Source organism: Triturus cristatus, chromosome 9 (genome assembly GCF_964204655.1).
Source record: "Triturus cristatus chromosome 9, aTriCri1.1, whole genome shotgun sequence".
Classification (NCBI taxonomy): Eukaryota; Metazoa; Chordata; class Amphibia; order Caudata; family Salamandridae; genus Triturus; species Triturus cristatus.
In genome coordinates this window covers 358,768,744-358,786,054 of record NC_140592.1, presented here as the reverse complement: position 1 = coordinate 358,786,054, position 17,311 = coordinate 358,768,744, and the positions used below count along the sequence as shown (strand labels likewise).

Sequence of the window (17,311 nt, the reverse complement as noted above, 5' to 3'; positions counted from 1 at the left end):
CAAACATTACAAATACTGATTTCCTAATTGCAATCCTCTCCGAATCGCAATTAGGAAATCAGTATTCGTAATGTACGCAATATATTTGCATTTCATTAGCGATTCCTACTGGGTCTCAAATGAACATACCTCGTGCATATTAAGGAGGTAGGTCGCAATTTGCGACCCATTAGGAATCGCAGCTATCACATGCATGGTGGCCTCCTGAGGTCCTTTCCCCTTTGCGATTGTACCACCAGTTTTAATCTGGTTGCAAAATATTAATACATAGCATTCTGATTTGGTATTTGGAAGGGACGCCCCTTCCAAATACTGAATCAGTATCTGGGATCAAACACAAATTGCAATTCGTTAACAAGTTACCAAATCGCTATTTGCCTTTTGTACATTGTGAAAAGCTTTTTTGTGATCTCAAACAACCTGATTCTGTGAATCAGGCTGTTTGCGACTGCAAAAAAGCTTTGTACATCTGGCCCCTTGTCCTTAGTGCCCTCAGTATATTATTCTTGAAGGTCACCTATGGCTCTTTGTATAGATTTCTAAATGGGAGCTGGATCATGTTGGTACAGTTCTGACCTGTGTTTTTTTTTATTGAGAGTTTCTTTGTAGATGCTTTTAATATTAGTCATGTTCAGTTTGTTATAAATAGTTGCCCTCTGACTTTTATTTATATAGATCCAATAGAAGAATTGCTCCCCTGGGCACCAGTAGACGCGATTGTCAGTAATCCGCCTTATGTGTTTGAAGAGGACATTCAAAGCCTGGCTCCTGAGATCTTAAGGTGTGTCTTTTTCTTCTTTCTCGCCATCATGAATATCGATCTTCACTTGACGTTTCTCTTACATCGCTGCCAGAGGCCGGATGGCATTTGTTTTTTACTCAAAGAGACCTTGAGGACCTGGTGATTCTATTGGTGCTTAAAGTTGGACCATGTAATTCTTTTCATTGATTAGAGTTCTGTGGACAGAGGGAATTGAGATTTTTCAGAATGAGAGTAGGGAAGGCTTCTATTTATGATCAACCAAAACGGATGGGAGTGGTGTTCTCTTTTTCAGAGGTAATGGTTTGGTGCACCCCCTCTCACTTTAAGGAATGAGGAGATGATTGTTCTCTGTTGGCTTGCAGTGCTCGGACATGGAAAAGAGCACATTTCAGCTCTTTTGGCCACATGTATCATGCATTTTACCAGTCGCAAACGGTCTGATTAGCAGATTAGACCGGTAAAATGCATTTTGGTATGTAAGAATTCCAATTTACGATTCAGTAACATGTTACTGAATCGCAGTATGGAATTGCGAATACTTACCAATTCGATATTAGGAAGGGGCTTGTTTAGGGCGTCCCTTCCTAATACTGAATCGCAGCCGTATGTAAGAATGATTTGCGACCGAAATGCAGTCGCAAAATATGAGTATTTTACCTCCTACTTCAAGTAGGTAGTAACCCATCCGCAAATGGGGTTCCCCAATGGACACCATCCCCTTTGGGAATGGTAGCGAAAATGTTTTACCAGAGCAGGCAGTGGTCCCACAGACCACTGCTTGCTCTTAAAAGATGAAAAGAAAACTTTTCATTTTTCTTTGTTAAATGCATCCCGTTTTCCTTTGAGGAAAACGGGCTGCATTTAAATAAAAAAAAAATGATTGCTTTATTTAAAAGCAATCATGGACATGGTGGTCTGCTGACCCCAGCAGGCCACCATCCCCATGATTTTAGCAATTCCCAATGGGTTTCAAATTGCAACCTACTGCATTAATTTTCATGAGGTAGTTTGATTCACAGAAAATAGCAATTAGGTAATCGCTATTTCCAGAATTTCGTACAAATTGCCCTTTATGGGCTGCAAGAATTCCATCTCTGTCTGATTGCATCAGCTATCACTGAAATTCTGTTCGTGTTGAGAATAGCATGGTATGTATTGCAAGAACATTTTCTGGAGGCAGTCCTGCAAGTGAACATTTTGCAAGCTATGTTTTTTATCCACAGATATGAGGATCTTGATGCCCTTTGTGGAGGCACGGATGGTCTAACGGTAATAAAAGCTATCCTGTCATGCACTCCTCAGCTCCTAAAGGATTCTGGGTAAGAACTGCTAAAAGAGTCCATATTTAAATGTTGTTTCTTTGTCATTGGAGCCTTCCCACTGACTGGGAAATGTTATGTATGCAGTAGCTTCCCTGTTTAAGATCCGTGTATAATGGCCATTGCTGGCCCATTAACTAGGGTGTAACTTAGCAGGTGTTTCATAGCTAGGATGCTGTTTAAGTCATGACAATTTAACAATAAGAGAAGATTGTGAAGTCAGAGTTCTGGCTTTCCTTGTGAAATCAGTTAAAAATCAGTTGCAGTCCAAAACTCTCCTGGCAGAGATGAACGTCTCTTAAACCATCATCTTGAGGCATTACTTGAACCTTTGTCAGTCAACAGAATTGGTCCTGATGGTTCCAGCAACTGTAGCAACTATTTAAGGGGAGATCTACTAAAAAGTAACACTTTAAAAAACCAATTCACTTGCCCAACTTGTAGTAAGTTAAAAAATGCTGAATAGTTCATAGCAGTCTCAAAAGCTGCACGCTTGGGCGATTCAGGGTTGCGACAAGCGCACCGGCCAGAGCAGAAGCTCCTTCTCTATTTAGTGTATCACTGTGATGTGCCCACCTTTGTAGTTAGCTCGGTTCTGATTTAGAGTTAGGCAGATGGGATACTGCGTCACAAATATGACAGATTTCCTGCCCACCATATTACAAGTGCAATAGGATATATTCATGGGGAATAGCGATAGGGGGCGATTGGGGTGTTACAGATTTGAGGACCCCCCCATCCTCAGCGCCTTGAGTCCCTCACGGGTGAGTAGCGCGCTTACAATTCCCTGATCGATTACAATTCCCTGATTTATTACATCCCCCTAAAAAATGTATTCTGTAGTAAATAGTTGGGTGCAGGTTCTTTTCTTTTCTTAGAGTTTTATACAGCACGTACTTGACCCAAAGATATCGGGTATCAGAGCGCTTTACATAGCACCAGTTGCGTTACATGAGGACACATTCATTTTTGTTAGGCATGGGGAGATTAAGTGATTTGCCCAGAATCACAGGATGTTTAGTGTCATTGCCGAGACTCGAACCCTGTTCCCCAGATTCGAGGTTGACCGCCTTAGCCGTTAAGCCAACTCCTCTCCTCAGTCGGATAATGTGAAGTGTCTGTCGGATTTCACTTGGGATTTTTTCATGCCCACACTGGCAAAAACACACACACTCCCTTTCGTCTGCCCACACTGGCAAAAACACACTCACTCCCTTTTGTCTATGTATTGAAGGCCTTAAAATGTTTTGATTAGGGTGAAATATATTGTGTTTTAAGTCCCCTTAACAATCAACACTCCTCTCTCTTTCCACTGCCCCTTATATCTACCTTCTCATATAATGTGTTTTTGTTTTAACAAAATGTCCCAGCGTGATTGTTAAATCTGAAGCTGAACCCCTGACCCTCATTTTTAGTGACCATTCTACGCCCTTAGTTATAATGCACTTGTAATATGGCAGATGCAATATCCGTCTAGTTTTTGAGAAAGTACCCCATCCGCCAAACTTTAAATTAGGCTGTAGTCTCCTGCAGGATGTTGCAATGCAGCTCATGGACCTCCTGCCTCTGGAGAGGTGGATTGCTTTTAGTCCCCCGCTTTCGTCCTGGCCTCCCTCCTTCTTTAAATCTCACCTTTTACATCATCTACAGTTCCCAACACATAGTTGTATTGTTCCATTGTGTGTATTTCAAGACCATAATGTGTTCTGTGCTTGTCTAATACAGTGATACTCAGAATACAGCCCGCATGCCGCCCCCCTGGGCAGCAGAAGCACTGGGCTCCCATTTATTCGACTCAGCACTAACATGAAAAAAAAAAAAAATATACAGCAAGCACTTATTTAATGGTTAAGTGTAGTTCGAGAAAGGAAGTAACTAGGCCTTTAACTTTAGGAACACCTTCATTTTTAGGTCGAGCATTCGAGACCTCTTGTATATACTTTAGTATATACTTATATGTGTATGTACTTTTTGGGCTCTGGAGATCAGCCCTAGCACTTGTCTGCTTCCGCTTAGGGAAAAAAAATTCTGTTCAACTGTCTCCAGTTAACTGTCTTGATACAAAACTACCAGTAGAGGTCAGTAAAATACCACAATTGCTTTCTGCTTGTTTAAATGCCTCTATTTAACTGTCTTGATAGAAAACATCCAGTAGAGGTCAGTAAAATACCAGAATTGCTTTCTGATGAGGGACTTCCTTTTTTCCATTTTTCTGACAACTTCCTCTGTTTAACTTTCTTGATAGAAAACGACAAGCAGAGGTCAGTAAAATACCAGAATCACTTTAGCATTCTCTAGTTTCTAGTCCATAGAAATTGTCTTCCAAGAGCACCTGTAGACAATAATATCTTTTTCAAATCTTGTATTTTCAGTGGTATGACCACCGAAGGCCCTGATTTTAATTGAAAACAGAGCTTTGGGCCATACCATTTCCCTCTGAAAGTCAATATTTCTCTCCATGTGTTCTCATACCTGGCGTGTCACGCAGTTTGGTGCTTACTTTCCCTCCATATTAAAGAACAGCAGATGTTTCAGCACCCAGGCTAATGTGCTGCATAGCTAAATACATATAAAGTCCCAAAGGCGAGACCGATTGCATTGCAAATGCTTGTTAAAGACAGCCACTAGATTTGCTTGCTTTGCTTGCCCTACACCCACTTTACACCCCCGCTGGCAGCATTGCGGCCCTCGGTCACACCATAGACCAAACTTTGGGGCCCCTGGGAAAATGTTTGTGAGTACCCATGGTCTAATATCTATATTTTGTAATCCGAATAATCGCTGCGAAGAGAAGCAGGACCCCTGGGTTTTGGTTAGCATTAAAAATGTTTATAAGGATTAAAGACTACATCTTAACTTCAGTTGTAAATGGTCGAAACATTTAGGAACTGTGGAAACTGTAGAGCACAATATTTCCACGTACCACTTACCTACTTGTCACTGTACAGAGGAGGAACCACGGTTTCCTGTTCTAGTAGCGACTTAAGATGTCACGTACAAAAGCAGCGGACTCAAAAGCAGAAGTAAATACTAATGGATTTCTTTTAAGTTACTGTGTGTTAGTTTTTAATTTTACAAATCTATGCATGAGCATATGGCACAGTTTGGTACCAGCAGTTTTTCTACACACAATCTGCAAGAGTACGCTGGATAGCTTCAGAGCAAGTCTCAACATATTAACTAAACAAAACATGCATGCAAATCTGTAGCAAACTTGTTACGACTCATTTGCACTACATATTCGGGTGACACAGTTTTGGCGACATAAAGCGGGGAGCAATTAACTGACAGCATAAATATATCACATGACTTCACACTGGGTACATTGTAATGGGTTGTCTGGTGTTTGGGTGAGTGGGAGAGGACAGTGCATATATGTACAAGTACACTGCATATACTTGTCGTATTCTTAATAGTACGTTGTTTTACACAATCACTAATAAGCAGGTAATTTTACAATTCCCTAGCACCCACGTGGGGACGTGAGCATCTAACATCTTTCTTGAAGAGGATGCTGGTCCAGTCTTGTTTCTAGGAGAGACATTACAGCATCCCTTTCAGCGCCCAGAGCTGCCCTGCCCCTACTTATCTGTGCCATATCTGGCGCCATCTCAGCCTCTGCCCATCTTTTGAGGTCTGTCAGTCAAATCTTGCTTTTTAAAGCTCTCTTCGCCATTCCAGTGCATGGCTGGGCTATGCTGCACCAACACAAAGACAAGATCTGTTTGTACCTGTAATATTTTTAGACAGACTTATATGGCCTAATAAACATGCAACAGGCGTGACCTCAATTCTCGCTATGATTATGGAATCACCCTAGTAAAAACCAGGCATCATGACTTTACATAGTATTATTATAACATGTTTGCGAAAAGTGTGTTGCAGCAGTATTTGAAACCCATTAGATCTTCCTTATCCATTCCTCCCCACCAAGTTAACCTCAGTGCGGCTATCAAAGCCTCATAAATCGTGAACTGACCCTGGCCCAGACCACAGTCGGCTCTGAGTTGATCAAATGTGCATAACACACTGCTGTAGTAAAGGTCTTCCCAGTGCTTGATTTGAGTCGGTGGTTACAGCACCAGCACTTAATCATCAACACCAGCGCTTTTCAGGAGAACCAGTTAAAGACATATTAATTTACGGGGAGATTAAGTGATTTGCCCAGAATCACAGGATATTAAGCCGACTGTGATTTGCCCAGAATCACAGGATGTTGAGCCGACGACGAGACTCAAACCAGCTCCGCAGACAGCAGCTCTGGCTATAGCGCCACATCCTCTCCCCACTTTCATGGTTAGTAGTTGGTTCTATTTTAGGCGGTGCTAACAAGAAAAATGGGCTAGTACAAGCTGCATCCTGACAAGAGCCCCGGCACTTATGTTTTTTACAAATTAACACGGGGTCTCCCAGTGTTTCTGTGCCCGCCTCTGTAACCTGGGACGGACATCTCTCATTCATGCAATATTGGAGAACTTCGGGATTTACCATATCAATATAGTTTAAGAGTATGCCATAGGTGTATGGAGCCTTTTCCGAGATCTCTACCAGCAATGTCTGACAGCAACAGTCACCGTGGACAAGGGAATTTCCAACTTCTTTGAACCCAGCAGGGTTTTTCGGACTGTGTACCCTCCCATTTCAGTTTGTTACTCTTAACCCACTAAATTTGCAATCCCTGCTAACCGTTCAGTTGGCCACTGTAGCTGTGACTCCAAGTAGTAAGGCTGATAGTTTCGTGAAACCTCCCTTATCGAATGTCCTTGGGTTTTATTTAAGGCCAATGTTTTCCTCTTGCCTCCCCAAGTCAGTACACAGAGTGTTTAGCTCTATGGATGCCTCCGTTTTTATTACCATAGATAGGGCAGAAAAGTGAAAGAGTAGGGACGCCAATACTGTCATCTTTGCTATTGTCACTCTCCCAATAGAAGAAAGGGGCAATGTGTTCTAGAAGGAGATAGATTTTCTAAACACATGTATTGCTTTAACCGACATTGCCTGCTATCATTCTTGCATCTTGACTATGAATCTGTATCCCCATATATTTGAATGTCTCAGCTCCCAGACCAGCAGGTTATTCAGTTGTGGCTGTGAGTCTGGGACATTAGGGGGACTAAGCAGAAAAAATAAATGATTTCTCCAGCTAACTTTTAGCCCTGCCACCTGAAAAAAACCTGCTAGAGCATTTATTACTTCTGATATACTATGCTCTGGGTATCACAACTAAAACAAAACCTCATCAGCAAATATCACATGGTTTTGAAGGTTTTTATGTGCTGAGGGAATTGTATGTTATTTTCGGGAACTGTTTCCCCAGGGGTTTGTTTGAATAAGCACTCATCAGTCATTTTTAGGTCTCGCGCCTAGCGTTGCAGTGCGTAGCATTGCTCGCGCAGCGCGAGACCTCTTGTACGGGGATTAGAAAGCTACCCACACGCTTGTGCGTGTGGTTCTGCTTTCCCCGTCTGGCATTGGCTTGCGCGTGCTTTTTTTAAAAAAAAAAAACGACACACGATTGGGCAAAGGCGGCACAATGTCCCGCCTTTGAAACGCCCATTCCCGACGGTGGCTAGCACGCGCAGCAGCGCACGTTCGCCTCGCTGCCGCTATCGCACTCCCGTCGCCCCGCTCCTCTGTGGTTTGCGCGCACCACTGGTTTCGATTCCCACGTCAGCTCCTCTGTGGTGCGCGCGCACCACTGGTTTAATTTGTTTTGGTGCAAGACTGGCTCATGGGCACTAGAGTGCCTTACAACAGAACCAGGCTATTACGAACCACTACTAGAGAGGTCCTGCTTTTGGACTAATGTAACTTTCTTTTGATGGTAGTCTTTCTGGAAAGGCTTCAGGACGCAGACCTTCAGATTGGCTATACATGGTTTTTACGCTTTGCGCCCCAGCAGTAATTTTGCATCGTGTTAGCACACACTTTTAATGCGGTTTGATTTGTTGCAGCTCCTGTTTGACACAACTTTGACACAATTTGTGTACAATGCTTACCCATTATTGCTATTATTGCTTAAGAAGTGTGAAAGTTCACTTAAAAATGCTATTGACATGCTGCATATTCATGTGGAGAACTCCATAAATCAATGCAATCCATGCGCATAAATGGCAATAATATATTTAAAATGTTTTCATGTAGCGCATCATGGCACATTTTGGCCATTTCCAAGCACTGTAAATGCCAGACATCCCTATTACTCAATGTAATTTACAGACCTCAAAAGTATTGAAGGCTCAGGGCAGGGCGCCTTATAAGCATTTAAAACATGAGACCCCCAGATCACTGCATGTTTCAGGCCTAAAGGTTCGACTCACTGATCCACCCTTGGTAGTTTATTAACCAATTCAGTTGTATTCAGATTAATACTCGGGAAGTATCAACAGATAAGTTCGGCCTACTTAGGTCCGAGGCTGTCATTTAAAGTTTACAAACAGATCACTTAGGAGAGTGTTCCACCCGCTGAGCTACCTTAGCAACCATCTGAAACAGGCTTAGAATTTGGGGGTGTTGGTACGCCTCTTTCTAACATAAGGGATTCATATAATAGTTAAACATTGTAAAAATGTTAAACGATCCTATTATGAACATGTATATGGTAATGAGTGAAATGCCAATAAATATATTAAATTTAAAAAAAAGTTAAATAAAGGAGGCATGCCAAAGGCTGGGGAATGGGTGTGATGTAAGCTACTGCATGGTAGATTGGCTTTCAAAGCTCACCAGCTTTCCCCATAGGAAGGGAAGCGTGAGCAGCTCAGCTGTGCCAACAGAGCAGAGAGCAGAATCCGTCCCCAGGGCACAGGCAAAGTAAATACCATATGACGAATTGTTTGACTTAGACTCCCAGCGAACATTAAATTAAATAGATCAATAATATGAGACTTATCCGAGCCGCAGATGTAAAATAAGATCAGCCATCTGGGCCATTTCATGCTCCCCATCACTCTGTGGTGCCTCACATTTGTGTTTCGACTTTTGTAACTGGCCTCAACCTAAGTAAATGCCAACCATTTGACATGGTAGCTTTGTACAGGATCAAAACATTCAGCTACTGCACACCACTATATGCCTGACACTTTGTATTTATTTACAATAGCAGAATGTATGGGAAGATTGGAGTGCGAATTCATGTTTTTATTTTCCTTTTACATTTGTAAATGAATATTCGTACGTGGGTTTAGAATACATTTCCATTTTAAGTCATTCCTAGATATTTCGTTTTATAATTATTCATATTTTTTCTGCCCTGTGATTGGAGTTTAAATTTTTTTATAGCAAAATGTTCACATATTGTTTTAAATCATCAGTGTGCATTCAGCAAACACTTGTTGAACTTCCTTAGCATCCTGTCATAATCACATGAATTCATACCACTCACAGTGGTTTACCGAGCCTCCATCTGGACACCATCCAGTGCACCACAGGAATATTGAGTTTTACATTTCGTCTTACAGAAATAGATTTACTATTCTTGTAGCTACGTACGTTGTCGATATACAAATCTTCAAGGGATATTTTTCAAGGTAACTGAAATGGATTGCTCATTCAGAGGAATGTCAAAGGTCTTGCTACGTCATTTCCTGATGTGGTAATATTTCCTGTGATGTTATTGCAGGCTCGCCACATAATACAACAAGCATTTGCAATGCAATAGGTCTCGCATTATTAAATTTTGAGCTATTGGCATTGCTAATAATAATGCAACACCAATAGCTCAAACTTTAATAATGCGAGACCTATTGCATTGCAAATGCTTGTTCATTGTGTTTCAGCACAGGCATAGCCTCCTGCTCTCTTGCACTCTCTGATTCATATGGCAGCAGTGTAATTCCACTACACCGCCTTGTCCTTCTGTCTCCTTGTTCCAGCACTGCTTGTGGCCGGGGCAGCTTGCGCTCTGCTTGGCACTCCCCACAACATTTAAGTGGGCCTGGGACAGATGCACGCCAAAGGTGCACAAAAGGCAAGCCCGTTTGAGCCCGTCAGCGTCCCTGAAGTGGCCAACGCCAGCCACTATGCTCCTTTTTCACACATCTCCAAGGTATGCTTTAAGTGTTCTAAAGATGGTCTGCTCAATCTTAACAAACCCATCCGTTGTCCATGTTCACCATTACCTTTACTGGTGGTTACTTCTCTGGCCTGTACATCTTGGTTCTGGAAGCCTAGGGCACCCCCCTCTAACATGAAAAATGGTAGCATCCTTGCTATCCCTAATAAGCCTTCCTTCAAGGCCCTCCTTGTTAATGTGCAGTCTGTGCCAAAACATGCAGTCTGCATTCATAATTTTCTCTGTTCCTCTTTATTACCGAATCCTGGATGTCAGCATCTTCCAAACCTCTCCCTAAAACCGCCTTTCCTGCAGGATACAAAATTTCAGAATCTTGACCGCTGCAATGGCAGAGGTGGTGGTGTAGCTATTATTTTTAAAGACATGTTTCTGTGCGCTATATTCTTGGCTAAGGACCTTGTAGAGGCAAAAGCATTGGGCTTCTACCTAACCCTGACTCCCCAACATTCTGTCGGGGGTCTTCTGATCTATTGTCCCCCTGGCCCTTTTCTTAAGTCCCTCATTGAAGTGGCATCCCAGGCTGTACGACGCTTCTCTCATTGTATGATACTTGGGGACTTCAATATCCATTGGTATTCCCCTTTGATAGGGAGACTGTCAGTCTTCCTGAAATCATGGTCCACTTGGCTTTTCTCAGTCAGTCACTAACCCCAAAAACTGTAGTCGTCATTCTATTGACCTAAACTTTTTAAATGCATATCAAAGTATACTCGATCTCCTCCCTCTCCCTAGGAATTGATCACTTTTTAATCCAATTTGGATAGGTGACAACTTCTCATGGAAATCGGGAAACGTTGCCCCTAATGGATAAACCCTGCCTGTCTCCAGGATCTCTCAAGACAGCTTGCTTAACACTCTGGGAAAAAATGGTACCCACCTTTGCCAGCCCACTTGATTGGGTTTTAATCAACTCAAGTCAGTTTTGGACACAATTTTACCTTCGACCTACAAACTCACTGGCTAGATGAGGTTTCTTCGCCTAACACCCAAACGGAAATAGTGGAAAACCTGGGTGTCAAGATTGATAAACTACTAACTTTACAAACCCAAATAAACTCGGTAGTCGGCGCATGCTTTGGATTGTTGTGCACGGGTACAAAAATTCTGTGAATCCTCTCCTTGCCTGTTAGGTTCACTGGCTCTGGTGGTGTCCTGACTGGATTATGCAGATGCCTTTTATGTAGGACTCCCACAATGTCTGCTGCAGAAATTACAAACTGTTCAGAACGCAGCTGCTTGCGTGGCTTAATAACTGCCCAGGCGAGTCTCTATCACTTCCCATCTGAAGAATCTGCGTTGGCTTGCTGTCGGAAATACGATCTTGTTTAAACCCTTGACCCTTCTGCACAGGGCTCTGCACCAATCTGGCTCAGATCCTCCAAAATCAAACTCTGCTCCCCCTGCAGATCTTCACGCTGTTCACTTGGCCAATGTTCAGAGGGTAAAACGAGCCAGATCTGGAGGCAGATCTTTTTCTCTTTCGGGCCCTCAAGCTTGGCACAGATTGCCTGTTTAACTAGGCCAAGTGAACAACGAACAATCGTTTAAATAGCAACTTAACACTTGACTCTTCACTGTAATGAGTTTTTTTCCTAATCTTCGACTCTCACTTTCCATGTAGCGCAGGGACACTGCTCGGAGTAGCCATGCGCTTTAGAAACCCCAACATTCATTCATTCATTCAGCCTGATAGTTTATTATTCCATTCCTGACTCCTATATGCTGCAGATGCACCCGTGGCTTTATAGCCAAAGCGAACATGGACATACTAATGGAACTTTATTCTGTGAGCCACAACTGAGCTGGAGCCTGTGTAGTTTTGCCAAATGCGCATGCAACAGATTCAAACTGATGTAACTATGTAACCTGTAACTTGCTGATTCAACTGATATTACTATGTATCTTGTAACTCGCTGATCCTCATGTAAAGCGCTCTGATACCTCCGGGTCTAGCCAGCGCCATATAAAACTTTTCAAATAAATAAACAACAACTTTGGAGTTAAATGTGCAGGTACAAGCAGCAGTAGCAGCAAATGCACTTCTTAATACCCGAGGATTTTGTTTTTAAGGCTATGCAAAAAACGGGACAGGCCAGCTATAGAAATACGACTAAAGGCTTTAGTCCTACTTTTAAATCTAACCTGTCCCGGTTTTTGCTTCTCAAATTCTGGACACCCTAGTGTTGTGGGGAAACGTTAAATGAGACAAAATGTAATAGAATCATGGGACCTTTCCGAAGAATTTACTTTGTATTAACCTGAATTGCATTTCTTCGAAATCCATGACCCTGATGTCAGATTAGGCCCACCGGGCATACTCGAATCCTCGTGCCCTGTCAGGCACAGCACGCACTGCGCCGCGACGTCGTTTTTCCGAGCACACACGTGCATTCCGTCACAGAGACATTTTCCCGCAACCTGAGCTCCACGAAACTTTGTATTTCAAAGGACATTATTCCTCCCATGTACAAAGGCACCCACTTGTACGTTCCCGGGACCAGTTACGAGAACAATGCTCTTCCAGAAAGTAATTTTCTGCCCCTTGTTTCATCTTACAAAGAGAACTCCTGTAGCCTCGTCTATCTCTGCACTATCTCTCATTACCAGAGCTTAATTAGCCGCTCTTGGCACATCTACCACTTCGGTGGGGGGTGGCACAGGCTAGGAGGTTACATTCACCTAATTAACCTGGCATTATTATTGCGTGAGCAAACAAACCACAAACTGCACCTATCTCACGCGTCTCCCACACCGCTTGCATCGACTGCTTAGAGATGCCACCTTGCAGCTATAGCGATGCCACCTTTAATCTATTTTACTGGCCTGACATGTATTTTTATGTCCATGCTAGAGAGTGGCTTGGGAAAAGCAATCCTGCATTTGTGCTCTTTTGAATATAAACTTATAACAGCAAACACATGAAAAAATCTCATAAATAGTACATAGCTGCCAAGTTTCAGAGGTCCATGCATGGTAAGCTTGGCCAGTCCAAGTTGTTTCCTTTGAATTCTGGGGCTTGTAGTGCTAGTTTTGGAAACTAGGTCTACAAGTCCCAGAATTCAAAGAAGAAAACCTGGACTGGAGCAACTCATCATTAATGGACCTGGAAAACTTGGCACGGCTGGTTTGAGAGCTCTATAAGCTATTTCTAAATCATTATTATTAAAACAAAAAAAAGAATAAATTCCGAATTACAATAGAAAGGTGAGAATTTTACGCAAATTCTTTATTACTTGCCATCTCCTGGCCCTTCCAGAACACATGGTACCCATAACTTCCATACAAAGGGGATTTAAACCCTTGGAGTCTCCTCGCTTCCCACAAATATGTACTTAATTGAAATGGCCTAACAATTTCGATAGGACCGGTAATGGGAGATAACCAGCCTCACTGAAATGATAGGTGGTGTGGAAATACCCAGTGCCAGGGCTGTTTTGCTGGAGATTTCACCTGCAACAAACATGCAAAGGCTGCCAACGCCAGCACCAGCGACACCACCGGTAACTGCGAGAAGGGGGATTGCAAGGGACTGCAAACCCCAGCACCCTTAGTGCCAGGAGACGCCGTCACTGCTTTCCCGTGCCCAGAGGCGCATATAATCATCTTGTGTCTCCCGCAGCGTGGGGGCCGCCAGCACCAGCGACACCACCGGTAACTGCGAGGAGGAGGATTGCAAGGGACTGCAAACCCCAGCACCCTTAACGCCAGGAGACACCGTCACTGCTTTCCCGAGCCCGGAGGTGCATATAATCATCTTGCGGCTCCCGCAGCGCGGGACGTGCTTGGCGTGCCCAGGCCGCACCTTGGCAAAGCCCGGGCCAAGGGCAGGCCCGTCTGTGCCCGTCCGCGGCCGGTTGAGGCAGAGCAGGGCCACCCCCCTTGGCGGAAGTGCTGAAGGTCTCGAACACCGGCCTAAACATTGAAATTACTTCTGAGAACAATCTGGTTAACACTCCTAAACCTTGAACTGAACCGAACTGAAGAGCTAAGGCGGTGAGATTTTTAGTACAACTAACTCTCTTTTTTCTATGCCTGAATATTTAAATACTGCTGAACTTCTCACATTGCCTGGCAGCAGAAAGGACTTGTAATTGGCGGGAGTTAACAATAAGACATTGGAATTTTAGGATGTAATATTTTTTAATGGTTCAGCCAAATGGTGCTTTATTTAATATTGTACTGTATATCTCAACTTAAATTCTGAAGATTTTAAAGCGCATACTTTTTTAGTGGTTCCTAGCCCTCTGTACTTGCACTTGGCACTTTGATCCCAAACCCCTAGCCCCTTAGTCATTGCACTTGGCACCTTGCACTTTTTGCTTTTTGTACTTAGCACTTTTTTCCACCGCGCACTGCACTGTATATCTGAGTGAGGGTACGACATTGTGTAAAAGGAGTGATAGAATTGGCAAAGCGCAAAATGCAAAAAATAGTGGTCAACCCCCATGCACTACCATTGACTCCTACTTAAATCCTGAAGATTTTAAAGCTCATACTTTTTTAGTGGATCCTAGCCCTCTGTACTTGCACTTGGCACTTTGATCCCAAACCCCTAGCCCCTAAGTCATTGCACTTGGCACCTTGCACTTTTTGATTTTTGCACTCTGCACTTTTTTCCACCGCGCACTGCACTTTATAGCTGAGCGAGGGTACGGCATTTTGTAAAAGGAGTGATAGAATTGGCAAAGCGCAAAATGCAAAAAATAGTGGTCAACCCCCATGCACTACCATTGACTCCTACTTAGTGCGCGCAGTCAGTGCAATTAATGTTGAAATCGACAGAGCGGAACGCCGCCTATCTCTAGGATCAGGTACGTTGATAGAAGGGATGGACAGTGAGGTTAGCGGAGTAGATCTGCAAGAGAATGCTCATGTAAGGGAATCTCCTTACAACTAGCAACCAGGTACCCCAAGGACAACAGAAAGTATTGCGAACCCTGGTACGGACCCACATATATAGACTGATACATTATGATTACATTTGCCTATCGATTCTCCCACTCCAAAAAGAAAAAGAGGCTGTAAAACGAGCCAGGTAAAGACAGGGAGTAATAAAAACAAGAAAGGACCACTGCAAAACATAATAGTCCAGGCCTGTGATGTCCCTCCCGAACAAGAGTCTTCAATAAACTCACATGCCACACAAATTGTAGCTCTTGTAGCATTAAAGATAGAAGAATTGCTAAAACCCCTTTATAATAAACTAGATAATCTGAATGGCGAAACAGTTAAGATTAATGGCATACTAAGTAATCTAGGTAATAGTGAAAGGGAAAGGGCGAGTGTTGCAACGGGGGGCCCTATTGAACATCCCCCCCCAGGCAACAGCTGCTACCACTAAGGTAACAAGTATGTCAACTGGCAGTAATTCAGGCTACAGATCTCGAGAAGATCCCGAGAAAGAGTAACTTCTGGGAGTAAAGATTGTCATAATGATTTAGGAACTCCCCTCCAGTCGAGACAACCCCAGATTAACCACTTAAGCCCTACCAGAGGGGATAGGTATGAGCTGAATCAGCCAATTACTAATAATACTAAGCCAGGAGGAAAGGAGGTTATTGAGATTAGAGTTGGTGTCTCTATAAACTTACCCCCAGAATGCTGTCCGTATGTGGCAGTTATGGTTAACGTGCCCCAGTTACAACCGGACCAAAGGGAATCGGGCCACACCCTGAAAAACAAAGTGGTCCACTGGCTAGATAAGAATTGTGGTTACCTAGTGGGATGCGCAAGTCAGATTCTTCTAACAAGAAGAGTACGTTGGATTGGCCCCCTAGCCAAGTGTTTTAAAGGAGACTGCATTATTATTAATTTTAGAAGCCCCAGTTGGGCAAGGAACACTCTGGAAAGAGCAGTTGTACCACCACAATACGATCACAATGTGTCCTTACTACCCCTTGAATTTTTAAATAGAAATGTAAGACCTATATCCTATAGGGGAGTTGATCGGGGGCTCCCAAGTTGGAACCCTGTAGGGCCAATCTATCCCCAATATGCACTGTCAGTGTCTAATAGATACGAAGCCCTGAGTAGACTGGAAGAAAACAACGGACATAATGTCGCCTGTCCACCATACACGGAGTCTGGCCACAATGGAGAAGGGCTAACGGGAGCTGGAGTTGTAAATACTCATAATCCATTAGTGACTATCCCTACTGTCCCATTACATGTAATAAGTCTGCATGAAGAGACGTCACAAACAAGGAGAGATGACAATATTATATGTGAACACCTGGATGACAAAAAAGGCAATTTGCCAGTAAATGGATACACAATAGTCACGTGGAACATAGCTGGCCTATTAAGTAAGAAAGACTATCTAGGATAGATAGACCTCATTAATAAACACAATATAGTCTGTTTACAAGAAACTTTGTGCACTGATCAAGTGCATATTGAAAGGTTTACCTCATATGGTTTATTGGCACTACCTTCTCCTGCAGGTAGAGCCAAATGTGGGCTCTTAATCCTTATGTCAAATAAACTCCCAGTTGTTGTTAAAAGAGTGATCAAAATAGGAGAACACTCACAGATTTTGTGGTTGTATTGTAAAGATGGGAGGGACGTGCTTTTGGTCAACTTTTATACTAATATTTTTTATTCTACCCGCAGTAATGCAGTATTTGAACTGGAAAAGGGGCTTGATAATGTGATAGGAGCGATGAACACTAATTTGCAATCATATGGGTTTGGGATTTTAATACGCATATATGTCCATTATCTATGACCAAAGCCTGTGGGTACAAGAGCGATGAAGGGGATGAATGTATACATTTTTCACACAACAACTACGGAGGAGCATTAAATACAATGATGGTAAAATACCACCTCGACTTGTTACAATGTGCACGCCATTCCAACGGTGATGTGATACCAACCTTTACTGGCAGGAATGCAAACTCAGTGATTGATCATGTGTTAATCTCTCCGAGTATTGTACAAATGTGTCCTACACCAAGGAGTGCACCATTGTTACTTAGCGATCATAACTGTATCATAATATCTGAAAGAGACACGTTAGTGATAGATTCCTTACCTTAGAATATCCCCATGCATCAGACTGGATCCAGAAAGTTTTCGTCAGCAGTACCCCTGCGCATTGGAAGGTGGCGTCGTGCAGCTCCGCGTCCGTCTCTGGCGTTGTATGCGCCGAGA

At 43.0% G+C, this 17,311-nt stretch overlaps 1 protein-coding gene across 14 annotated transcripts in view; it reads left to right on the top strand.

The window, feature by feature from the left end:
* HEMK1 (HemK methyltransferase 1, mitochondrial release factors N(5)-glutamine) overlaps positions 1–17,311 on the top strand; it is a 319,162-nt gene that overhangs the window by 266,785 nt on the left and 35,066 nt on the right. For all 14 annotated transcript variants that reach the window (XM_085625145.1, XM_085625136.1, XM_085625144.1 and 11 more), the window contains 2 exons: positions 676–781; positions 1,987–2,082. In XM_085625145.1, coding sequence (XP_085481271.1) covers positions 676–781; positions 1,987–2,082 — 202 coding nt within the window. The remainder of the gene's footprint in view (positions 1–675; positions 782–1,986; positions 2,083–17,311) is intronic.